This window comes from Thamnophis sirtalis, unplaced genomic scaffold, assembly GCF_051295495.1.
Source record: "Thamnophis sirtalis isolate CommonGarterSnake01/CBP01778 unplaced genomic scaffold, rThaSir2_p1.2 scaffold_2, whole genome shotgun sequence".
NCBI classification, from domain to species: domain Eukaryota; kingdom Metazoa; phylum Chordata; class Lepidosauria; order Squamata; family Natricidae; genus Thamnophis; species Thamnophis sirtalis.
Window position 1 is genome coordinate 53,218,313 of NW_028261382.1, and position 12,646 is coordinate 53,230,958.

General features: G+C 50.5%; 1 protein-coding gene across 1 annotated transcript; it reads left to right on the top strand.

Annotated features, from left to right (window-relative positions):
* The first annotated feature begins 1,639 nt into the window (after window positions 1-1,639).
* Window positions 1,640-11,324, top strand: SELENOM (selenoprotein M). The gene is made up of 5 exons (XM_014053061.2): window positions 1,640-1,845; window positions 6,260-6,295; window positions 7,469-7,503; window positions 8,905-8,983; window positions 10,096-11,324. The coding sequence occupies exons 1-5, from the start codon at window positions 1,726-1,728 to the stop codon at window positions 10,294-10,296; spliced, it is 471 nt and encodes a 156-aa protein (XP_013908536.2). The 5' UTR covers window positions 1,640-1,725; the 3' UTR covers window positions 10,297-11,324.
* Window positions 11,325-12,646: the final 1,322 nt, after the last annotated feature.

Consider the following 12,646-nt stretch of genomic DNA (forward strand, 5'->3'; position numbering starts at 1 on the left):
ATTCTCGGCTCAGGTGCCCCTTTGCCCCTCACAGGAGTGAATCACGGCTCAGAAGGCGGGAAATGACCCGGAGATGCTCCTCCCAGCCCACGGCTGTCTTTTCCCCCCCGTCTGATTCACAACTGCCCACCTGCTTTCCGATTTCCCACACTCACCATGACTCACGGAGCCTTGCTGCCGAGGCAGGAGTCCTGACGTGGCTATTATGAACGGCGATATTCTTAGAAGTTTTGCATGAGACATGAGGGAGAATGGGGATGGAGAAAAGGGAGGCCTCTTCCCCTTTGGGCAACCTGGGCATGGGGAGTTTCCAGGCAGGATGACTTGGCAGAGCCTGGGAGTTTGACATGGCCAACTCATTGCAGAACAACTCACCATGGTCAACTCATCATGGTCAAATCATCATGGGCAACTGACAAAGGGCAACTCATCATGGTCAACTCACTATGGTCAACTCACCATGGTCAACTCATCATGGTCAACTCACTATGGTCAACTCACCATGTGCAACTCATCATGGTCAACTCACCATGGTCAACTCATCATGGTCAACTCACCATGGTAAACTCACCATGGTCAACTCACCATGGGCAACTCATCATGGGCAACTCACCATGGCCAACTCATCATGGCTAACTCACCATGGGCAACTCATCATTGCCAACTCATCATGACCAACTTATCACAGGGAACTCGCCATGGGCAACTTGCCATGCCAATTAATAATGGTCAACTCTCCATGGTCAACTTATCATGGCCAACTCATCATGACCAATTCATCCTGGGCAACTCACCATGGTCAACTTGCCATGGTCAACTTGCCAAGGCCAATTAATCATAGTCAACTCGCCATAGTCAACTCGCCATGGCCAATTAATCATGGGCAACTCATCATGGCTAAAAGCCAAAGGAGGGACAGAATGACATGTGAATGACAAGGGTTAAAAAAATGTTAAGGAGAAATTTCCTGGCAGGGACGTGAGATTTCCTGAAGAACCGTCGGTGGAATGGCCTTGCCCTCCAACATTGTGGGTGCTCCATGACCAGAGGTTCACAAGATGAGGTTGGGGATCCATTTGTAGATCTCTTGCTTGAGCAGGGCATTGGACTAGAACAGGGGTCTCCAACCTTGGCAACGTTAAGCCTTGCAGATGAGGAACTCTGGGAGTTGAAGTCCACAAGTCTTAAAGTTGCCAAGGTTGGAGAACCCTGGACTAGAAGACCTCCAAGGTCCCTTCATCTCACTTAACAGCAGCCCTGATTCTCTTCCCAACCGAGCGCAGGGAAGTCCTAAAACGGGACAAAACTCAGTTTCACCAATGTCTTACTCAGCGACATAACTTCGGGGCTCCACTGTGATCATAACTGGAGAGGTTTGGGTGGGAGGGGGGGCTTCAAAGGGGCGCACTGCCCCTGGGGGGGGGAGGGGACTCATGCCCCCCACCTCCTCATGATAGCTGCCAGCTTCGTGGTAGCCCAGCGCTGAGCTCCTACCCGCCTGGGAGCGATGGGGGTTGTAGTCCCAAGACTACAAGACCCCGGGGAAAGGCGGGGAGGAGGCGCGGCAGGGGCGCAGCGGGACCCGCCTGGGACCCACCCTGGGCGGGGAAATCCTCCTCGGGCCCGCCCCGCCTGGCTTGACGTGGCAACAGCTGCAGCGGCGAAGGAAGCTCCGTGTCAAAGCGAAGCGCGCCCGGCTCGGCTCCAGCTCCGCTCAGCATCTGGATGGGGACGCCGCTGCTTCTGCCGCTGCTGCTGCTGGGGCTGCTCTCGGCCGTGGCGCCGCTGCGCGCCGTGCAAATCGACCGGAGCCGCCTACAGTGGTTGGCCCGCGGGAAGGTGGAGGTGAGCGGGCAGGGACGGGGTCCCCAATGCGGGCAGGGGGTCCGCCGCCGGGCCGGGGTTGCACGTCTCCCTCCGCGGGGATCTGGCGAGGTGGCTGCGCCTGCGGGACTGGCCAGGCCCCCTCCCCTCCGAGTGTGTGTGTGTGTGTGTGTGTGTGTGTGTGTGTGTGTCTGGAGTCCTCGACTTATGGACACAATGGAGCCCCTCCCCATTTATCTTGCTAAAGGGGACAGGGGGAAGCGAGTTTTGCCCCCTTTTCTTGCCAGCGAATGGGCGCGGTCGTTAAATGAGGAGCGCAAGAGAGCTTTTTCCCCGTTGCTTTTGTTGGTCGGAAAGTTAATAGATGAAGTCCAGCCCCCCCTCCCCCCCCCCCCCGCTCAGACAGGAGATCCTATAACATTTTAGAATAACAACAGTGTGGGAAGGTACCTTGGAGGTCATCTAGTCCAGCCCCCTTGCTCGGGCAGGAGACCCTGTCACATTTTAGAATAATAACAGTGTGGGAAGGGACCTTGGAGGTCATCTAAACCAGCCCCCTTGCTCGGGCAGGAGACCCTGTCACATTTTAGAATAACAACAGTGTGGGAAGGCACCTTGGAGGTCATCTAGTCCAGCCCCCTTGCTCGGGCAGGAGATCCTATAACATTTTAGAATAATAACAGTGTGGGAAGGGACCTTGGAGGTCATCTAGTCCAGCCCCCCTGCTCGGGCAGGAGACCCTGTAACATTTTAGAATAACAACAGTGTGGGAAGGCACCTTGGAGGTCATCTAGTCCAACCCCCTGCCCAAGCAGGAGGAGACCCTAAATCTGCCTCTACCTAGGATTGAACTCACGACCTCCAGATTGCGAGGCGGGGGCTCCACCTTTAGGCCAAGCATCAGCGGTTGTGTGTCTCGCTTGAACGGCAGGAAATTTAGAAAATTAGAAACTCTTAGGCTGACGTGGCCCATTTACACACATACACGCCCCCCCGCCCCCAACACACACCAGTCAGATTTGGCAAAGTAGAGCCTCTGTGTTTAGAGGCAGGCTATCTCTTGACTCACCCCGGGCTGACTTTTGGGAGCCAAGCAACATTCCCTCCTGGCTTGAGCCTCGGGACAAAAAACACAATAAATCAATTAAGTAGCAAATTGCATAATTTCCTCCCGGGAATTTCTGGAAATTGCAGCAATTATATTGCTGTTGTTATTGAAGTGTTGTTGATTTCCTTGCTGGATTGTTTTGAGACCGGGGTGGGTGGGTGGGGGGTGAAGAGTTGCAAAGTTTGCTGCGGATTAAGGCAAGCCCCCCCCCCCAATCTTTGAGGCACCAGTTGGTGAGAGGTTTTTCTGCAAACCGAAGGGGCCGCCTTCAATTTCACCGATGGAGTTTCGGTCGTTTGCGTGGCCCAGTCCATAGATCGGGCATTGGGGAAGCCTTGGGTTAAGCCAATGGTGGGATTCAGCCAGTTCGCCCCGCTTCGTGAGAACCGGTAACTTTCTGCGCAGCTTGGTGAACTGATCCGTTGAAAGAAATCATTACGGCGGAGAACCAGTTGTTAAATTGTTTGAATCCCACCACTGGGTTAAGGTTTTCCCTTGCAATCTGCCTCCTATGAAAGTTGGCTTCTTGCAACCATGTTAAGCTGTGGTTGGCCAGGCAGGATGGACTACAAAGCCCAGCTGTCTTGGTTTAGGTGCCGAGGTGGCGCAGTGGTTAGAGTGCAGTACTGCAGGCCACTTCAGCTGACTGCTATCTGCAGTTTGGCGGTTCAAATCTCACCGGCTCAAGGTTGACTCAGCCTTCCATCCTTCCGAGGTGGGTGAAATGAGGACCCGGATTGTTGGGGGTGATATGCTGACTCTGTAAACCGCTTAGAGAGGGCTGAAAGCCCTATGAAGCGGTATATAAGTCTAACTGCTATTGCTATTCATTCCAGCTGTAAAAGAACAAATCCCATTTTAGCTTCGCGTATCATCCCAACCTCTGCAGATGGTTTCCCACCATGAAATGGGGAAGATGGTGGGGAAACCCACAAGGGAAGGCACCCGATGGAGACATCATTTCATTTCCCCCATCAGACATTCGTAGATTTTTTAATGTACATGTTAAAGACAAGTCTAGGTACCCTAAATTGGGAAATTAAAAGGGAAACATTTTTTCTTCTTCTTCTCCTCCTCTCTTCTGGTTTTGTCTTCGCACTAATAGCACCTGCTATTAGTATTAGTCACGAAAGAAAATGAAACTATTAGAGGGAAAGAATTGGAGGCTGAAAAATGCTATCATTAGGTATATTTAAATAATACGATGATTGGCACTAGAATGGCGTACAGAAATATTGAATAACCAAATAATGAAGGACTATGTCTTAACATAACCATGTGCATTAACTCTAGGATAAGTAATGGTGACCTGATTAGAAGCTAGAATAGGGATAGGAATTAGGAGGAATATTAGCATATATAAATGTTGTATAACAGAATATAAGCAATAATTAGATGGAAAGTTTAGCAGTTAAAAGATGGCTTTGCCATGTATGTTTAAATAATATTACCGTTGGCATTAACTATTTTAAAACAAACAAGTATATTAATATTATTAAAGGTAAAGGTTACCCTCGCACATATGTGCTAGTCGTTCCCGACTCTAGGGGGCGCTGCTCATCTCCGTTTCAAAGCCGAAGAAGAGCCAGCGCTGTCCGAAGACATCTCCGTGGTCATGTGGCCAGCATGACTCAACGCCGAAGGGGCACCGAACGCTGTTCCCTTCCCACCAAAGTTGGTTCCTATTTTTCTACTTGCATTTTTACGTGCTTTCGAACTGCTAGGTTGGCAGAAGCTGGGACAAGTCACGGGAGTTCACTCCGTTACGCGGCGCTAGGGATTCGAACCGCCGAACCGCTGATCTTTCCGATCGACAAGCTCTTAGCCACTGAGCCACCACGCCCCTTACCATTGGCATTCACTACTTTAAAGCAAACAAATCTATTAACACTAGGATGATATCAGTTTGATTAATGTGAGAAATATATTATTAATACTATTATTGAGGCTTGTATCAAAATGAATTACACTCAGAGGCCACACTGTATTGATACTGATGTACATTTAAAAGTAAAAATCCAATAAAACTTGTAAAATATAGGAAGGAAAGGAAAGAAAACTCGCAGTGCAGAGAACAGATTCTTTCAAGAGATGAAAAGCAGGCCTTGGCAACAGTGATTTACAAGAGCGTGTAAAGACTGAGGATGCAAAAGACACCGGAATGTGTTGGTCATGGGAACTGGGAATGAATTAGACAGGAGCCGTGTGGGTGTGTGTTGCTGGCGAGTGTTGTTATTCAAAAAGCAACACGCTGTGCTCTTTGAAAAGGGCCCTAAAACGGTCTAGGAAACGTAATTATTGTGGCCCGCCAGCAGCCAGCACAGGTGGCAGCCGATTCAGACAGTGAGGAGGGTTGGGGAGGAACCTGGGCCAGTCCTGGAGTCTGGGGAAGGCTCTGAGGAGGGCTCTGTGTCGGAGGCAGAGAGGGGGACAGGGCCATATGCCAGTTATCAGCTGCCTTCGGAGTCAGACAGCAGTGAGGCAGAAGAACAGCTGGAGCCTGTTCCCAGTGTACCCATGCGCAGGGTTGCCAGGCAAAGGGAACAGCTAAAGAACAGGGGTCGACTCTGTTTTTTATTCTCTCTATTTTAATTTGTTAATTTTGAAATGTATTTCTGTAAGCCGCCCGGAGTCCTTCGGGATTGGGCGGCCTATAAATTTATTAAACAGTTAAACAGACTTGGGAGTAAGGCCACAGGTGGACGGTGAATGGCCCCTCCCAGAGGAAATAAAAGAGGAGCGAATAGGGAGTGGAGTTTGCAGGAGACCATCAGTTCGCTTCATTGGTTCGTGACTCTCCGAGGCTCCTAGCCAAGTTCTGCAGATCTCCGCCTGGCAGCTCTCCAAGCCAGATGAGGTCTGTGACCGTAAATCCTCCCTCGAAAGACTTTGCTGGATGTGAATGTGGAGAATTCACAGGAAATTAATACAAGGGGTTTTTGTCGGGACCAGGAGTTGGCTTCCTGCTCTCGGGAAGCCGAGACTCCTTGCTATGTATTTCCTTGTGTTTGGATAATATCAGCCTGGCAGCTCTCCAAGCCTGATAAGGTCGGTGGTTGTAAATTCACCCTTGAAAGGCTGTTGACTCGAAGACTTGGCTGGATGTGAATGAGAGGAAGTCACACTAGTTTCATTAAAAAAGGTGGGGGGTTTCGGGACACGAAGTCTGCTTCGTGATTTGATGAAGCTTGTCGCACAAAAAGTAAACCAACCAGTTGAATGGAATTACGTAGCCTTAGAAACACGCTTTTGATAGTACTTTCCTCTCTCTCTCTCTCTCTCTCTCTCTCTCTCTCTCTCTCTCTCTCTCTCTCTCCCCTCCTCTAGAGCTGTGGTGGATGACAGTTGAACCGCCTTCCAGAGGTAAGCAATGCTTCGAATTCGCTCCCCTCTTCCCCTGGAACATCTGCTTCCCTGCTGGAAAACCCCCGGGGGGTGGGGAGGGAGAAAACACGGCCCCTCCGTATTCAGATTTGCTGAATACAGAATAACAGAGTTGGAAGGGACCTTGGAGGTCTTCTAGTTCAACCCCCTTCTTGTGCAGGAGACCCTAGAGCAATGCTTCTCAACCTTGGCAACTTGAAGATGTCCGGACTTCAACTCCCAGAATTCCCCAGCCAGTTGGCTGGGGAATTCTGGGAGTTGAAGTCCAGACATCTTCAAGTTGCCAAGGTTGAGAAACGCCACCCTAGAGCCTTTCAAACAGGGTACTGTCCAATCTCTTCTTTAAAAACCTCCAGTGATGGAATCCCTACAACCTCTGAAGGCAGCTTCTGTTCCACGGATTAATTAACAGAATAACAAGAGTTGGAAGGGACCTTGGAGGTCTTCTAGTCCAACCCCCTGCTCAAGCAGGAGAACCTGTACTATTTTCACATATGTGACTATCTAGTTTCTTCCTCACTCCTTAATTCCAGGTCACTTCTCTCCTTGATTAGTTTCCACCCATTGCTTCTTGTCCTGCCCTCGAGTGCTTTGGAGAACAGCTTGACTCCCTCTTCTTTGGGGCAGCCCCCGAGATATCGGAAGACTGCTATCATGTCTCCCCTGGTCCTTCTTTTCATTAAACTAGATATATCTGCAATTGTTCTTCATATGTTTGAGCCTCCAGTCCCCTAATCCTCTTTGTTGCTCTTCTCTGCACTCTTTCCAGAGTCTCTGCATCCTTTTTACATCGTGGCGACCAAAACTGGACGCAAATATTCCAAGCGTGGCCTTACCAAGGCCTTATAAAGTGGTATTCACCCTTAATGTGATCTTGAGTCTATCCCTTTATTGATGCAGTCTAGGATTGCATTGGCCTTTTTTGGCAGCTGCTGCACACAGCTGGCTCCTATTTTAAATGGTGGCCCAGTAACCACCCAGTCCATGGGATTTCCAGAGCGTCAGTTGCCAGAAAAGCTCCTGGGTTTCCTTCCTTGGGCGCTGGGAGCTGATGCCAAGTCTTTCTCCCTCTCGTTTCTCCATCCACACCCGGAGCAGAATCTCCAGCAACCAGCCTATCTCCTCTAATGGCCGATTCTTCCTTTTTTCTAGGTGAAGGCCTTCATCAATGAAGACCTGCCTTTGTAGTATCCTTTGCTGAGGTTTCACCCAGGATCAACTTCTGTTGGGTTCATCCGCTACCTGGGCTCTGGTGTCCTTCTGGAGTGAGGTTCACCGGGTCTCGAGCCAGAGTCCCTCCTTCAATGGAATGGGACAGGTTGCCATGGCCAATTCGCTGTGGCCAACTTTGTGTGTGATGATGGAATGCTTACAAAAACTCCATCCAAATTATTCCAACGCATTTCAAAACTCCCCACCTCGGGCTGGGATCCGGGAGCTTGCAATGCGCTCTACATGGGGCAGCCCTTGAAGAATATTCGGAGACTTCAACTCGTCCAGAATGCAGCCGCGCGAGCGATTGTGGGTGCACCTCGGTACACCCACGTTACACCTATCCTCCGCGAGCTGAACTGGTTACCGATTGGTCTCCGGATATGCTTCAAGGTGCTAGTCGTAACTTATAAAGCCCTTCATGGTATTGGATCTGGGTACTTGAGAGACCGCCTGCTGCCAATTACCTCCCACAGACCCATTAGATCTCACAGGGTTGGCCTCCTCCGGGTGCCATCTACCAGCCAATGCCACCTGGCTACTACCCGGGGGAGGGCCTTCTCTGTGGCAGCTCCGGCCCTCTGGAACGAGCTCCCCGCAGGGATTCGGACCCTCACCTCTCTCCACGCCTTCCGAAAAGCCATCAAAACCTGGCTTTGCCAGCAGGCCTGGGGGTGATGAGTTCCCTCCCCTCTCGACATGTATGGTTGTGCGACTGTTGTTTACTTTTATTATTTGTATTTTGTTTTTTATGTTCCCCTTTTTCCCCCTTGAATTGTTCGCCGCCCTGAGTCCTCCCGGAGAAGGGTGGCATACAAATAATAAAATTCTATTCTATTCTATTCTTGTAGTCGGAGCCCGTTTTGGGGGGGAGGGGGGAGGTTCAGGGAAGACTATGCATGTGGGGCCAATTTGTGAAAAAATAGAAGCCGCTCAGGCCCCGAATTCCAGGCGTATGCAGGGAACTGAATCGCGACACAGACATTGGCGGGGTTCACCGACAAATGCGCGCCCGACAAATGCGTGCCGACAAAAACGCCGCGGCAAAACGGCGACGTCGAAAGCACACCCACTAAAGCGCGTTGAGAAGTGCGCACCGACAAAAGCGTGCCATCAAAAACAACGCAAAAACAATGGTAACAACGTTAACAACCCTAACCCTTACTCTAACCTTAAACCTAACCCTAACCCTAACCCTAACCTAAAAACCCTAATCGAGCTTTTGTGGGCGAGGTTTTGTCGGCGTGCTTTAGTGGGCGCGCTTTCAACGTCGCCGTTTTGTCATCACGCATTTGTCGGGCGTGCATTTGTCGGGTCACGCATTGGCGGTGTCCCTTTCCAGCAGCTGAGACGGCTCCTTAACGCTCCCCCCTTAGCCACAACATGGACCTGAAATATCTGGCGGGGGCGGATCCCGAACTCATCCTGCTCAACATTAAGTTTGAAGAGCTCCAGGTGAGAGAGAATTAAGTATTTTCGCCATCTTTTGCCTTACTTCTATTATTCAGGCACGTTCGTCACGAGCCAGGGTGAAATCCAAATTTTCTTACTCCCAGCTGTGTGGGCGTGGCTTGGTGGGCGTGGCTTGGTTTGGTGGGCATGACCTGGTGGGGGTGCCAGAGGAAGGGTACTGCAAAAATCTCCATTCCCACCCCATTCTAGGGTCAGCCAGAGGTGGCATTTGCCGATTCTCCGAACTACTCAAAATTTCCACTCCAGAACCTGTCACAACCTGCTGAGTTTCACCCCTGGTCATGAAGCTTTGAACAGTTCAAGTGTTCAGCTCAGCAAGGCTTGCGCCCTGCGGCCACCAGCTGTTCATGTAGCTTCTACATTGCAGCGGTTGTTTGAAACAGATACAATAGTCTCGGCAAAATATTCATTTTTATAGTAGCTATTTATCCCGTCAATGGCAGTTGCAGGTTTTTCCACTTCTCCAAATCTATTTTAATTTGTTAAGTCAATTTATACCATGTTTCCCCGAAAATAAGACAGGGTCTTATTTTCTTTTGGCCCCTAAAATATACACTTGACCTTATTTTCGGGGAGGTCTTATTTTTGGGGTGCAGGAGGCGGCGAGCGTGGTCACCTTATGGCTGCTGCTGTGTTGCATGTTGCCTGCTGCTCTTTTTACCGCGGCGATTAGCATCAGAAGAACTGGTTAGGGTTGCGGGAGCAGCCATTAAGGAAGGGCGTGCGGGGTGCTTGAGGCATGTTCCCCCCTCCCTTACCTCCCCCCCCCCGGCCTCACCTCCTCACCTTGTGTTGTTTGTGTGGCAAGCAACCAGAGGAAATAGCAGGGACCAGCTGCGCATGATTTAAATATTTTCAGGGAGGGCTTATTTTTGGGGTAGGGCTTATTTTAGCGCATGTGCTCAAAAGCCTGATTGGGCTTATTATCCAGGGAGGTCTCATTTCCGGGGAAACAGAGTAGATTAACTCCAAGGTTAACATCCAGCTTTCTTTCTGTGGTTGCGGCCAGAGGACGCTTGATCCCCCCCCCCCCTTACGATTCCCTTGATTTCTTTCTCTACGATTTTTTCCTTACGGTTTCCTTTCATTTACAGAGAATCCCCTTGAGTGACATGTCCCGGGACGAGATAAACCAACTGATGCAACAATTGGGGTTCTACCGCAAAGAAACACCGGATTCCCCAGTTCCCGATGCCTTCCAGATGGCGCCCGCCAACTCGCTGCCCCCAGATGTGGAAGCAAAGAAGGGCAAACCCGGGAAGCAGAAAAAGGGGGCGGGGGGCTCAGACCTATAGAATTCGGGGTGCTCTGTTGGTGTTTGTGAGGGGTGCCGTCTTGGAAGGAAGGGGAGATCTTGGGGCATTCAAAATATCTAGGTATAAGATCTCTTTTGTGGTTCACACACAATTGTGCTGTCAGAGATTAATATTCACAGATGCATAGCCAGTGGTGAGATTCAACCGATTTGCGCTACTTTGAGAGAACCGGTTGTGAGTGAGTAGTTTGGTGAACTGGTTGTTGGAAGAAATCATGAGGGCAGAGAACCGGTTGTTAAAATTATTTGAATCCCACTGCTGTGCACATTTTGCTCAAGGGGAAGAACGTGTTGCCACCCGCAAGAGAAACGTGGAAAATAAAGACAGCCACACATACGCAATCCTGGGCCTGCTACAGACGGTCCTCGACTTATGACCGCAGAGGAGACTGGGAAAAAACCGTGGGCAGAGCAGCGCGGTTGTTAAGCAAGACGCCGCACGCACGCCCCCCCCCCCGACTTGTGAATTTCCCTGCCAGTTTTCCCATTTGCCGATTGGAAGCCAGCTGGGAAGGTTGCGAATGGGGGATCGTGCGGGACACCAACCCTTGTTAAGGGCAAGCCAGTCGCCGCAAGCACAATCACAATTGCGGCACTGGGGATGGTTACGCAAGTCGGGGTGTGTGTGCGTTTCAGCGCCGTTCTTAACAGTCGCGAAGCGAACGGTTGTAAGTCAAGGACAGCCTGTAACAGAGAGAGAGAGAGAGAGAGAGAGAACACGGTTCTCTTTAACAGGATTTATTGGAAGATGCCTTGAGCAATTCTGCCCTTCATTCCAAGACTGGCATTCTGGCACCACCCGAGGCGCCACTCGCGTGCCCAGCACTTCCCTTCTAGCTGTGCCTCACCTGTGTAGGACCGGATGAAGCCTTCCGCAGAAAGCTCTTGCTGCCGGAGGTGGATAGACACGTCCTATCAGGCTGGGGGAGCGCAGTCCGTTGGGGGGAGCAGGCCGGCGATCCCGAACTGGTTTAGGATAGTAACAATAAACTTACATCTCCCACCAGAGATCCACCTCATTTGTATTTTTGCAGACGTTCCACGGGTAAAATTCCCTGCCGAACTTTACCGCTCAAGTCACGAGAATTAACGGCGAGGGTCTCCTAAAGGTGCACTTCCCCACCCCCCAGGAGGCCGTTGGACTTTCTGCTTTTTCTTTTGTAAATGTTTTGCTTCTCATCCAAGAAGCTTCTGACCGGATGGTGGGGAAGGAAAGGATCGATACTCCTTGCAGACGGCTGGCTGTTTGCATCCTTTTAGAGAGACGTCGAGGCCACTTGGAGGTTTTTATCCGTGTCCTCGGGGTGGTCTGTGTCCACCATCCGGGCAGAATTGAAGCAGCTTCTTAGAGGAGAAGCGAAACGCCTTCAAAAGAAAAAGCAGGAAGTCCAGCAGCCTCTTGGGGAAAATAAACCACTTTTGGGACAACCACGATCTGGATGCCTGGGAATCTCCATACATATTTAGTGGTGAGGAGGAGGATTGTGGGGTCCTTGGTGCTCTCTCTTAGCTTGCTTGTTTTCTGGCAGAGGTTTCGTTAGCCAAACTAGGCAACGTCATCAGAACTAGAAGGGAGAGGAGGAAGTGGAGGGAGAGGAGGAGGAGGAAGAAGAGGACGACTGTGGGGTCCTAGTCACTCTCTGAGCTTGCTTGTTTTCTTGCAGATGTTTTATTACCCAACTAGGTAACATCATCAGTGCTAGAAGGGAGTTGGGGGAGGAGGAGGGAGAAGAAGAAGAGGAGGGGGACTGTGGGGTCCTTGGGTGCTCTCCAGTGGTGGGTTTCAAAAACTGTTCGAACCTACTCTGTGGGTGTGGCCTCCTTTGTGGGAGTGGCTTACCACCCATGTGACCAGATGGGAGTGGCTTGCCGTCCATGTGACAGGATATGAAGATGCCGACGACACTTGTCAGAACCACCTTAAATTGCCTCACACACAGCACTGGCATGCATAAGAATAGGATGTAAACTTGTTTTTTAAAAGGCATCTTTGGTTTGCGTTAAAACAACTTCAACACACGCAATGTTCTGATTGCACCACAAACGCAGTAGTCATCCTTACCTTCCACAGAGGCACTGCGGTTTATAAATAGGAGCATGATAGTGTAGAATAATCATATCCAAGGACCAGTGGTGGGTTTCAAAAACTTTTGGAACCTCTTCTGTAGGTGTGGCCTGCTTTCCGGGTCCACCGGTGGAACCTCTTCTAACCGGTTCGGTAGATTTGACGAACCGGTTCTACCGAATTGGTGCGAACTGGTAGGAACCCACCTCTGGTGCTCTCTGAACTTTCTTGCTTTCTTGGAGAAGTTTCAAGACCCAACTAGGTA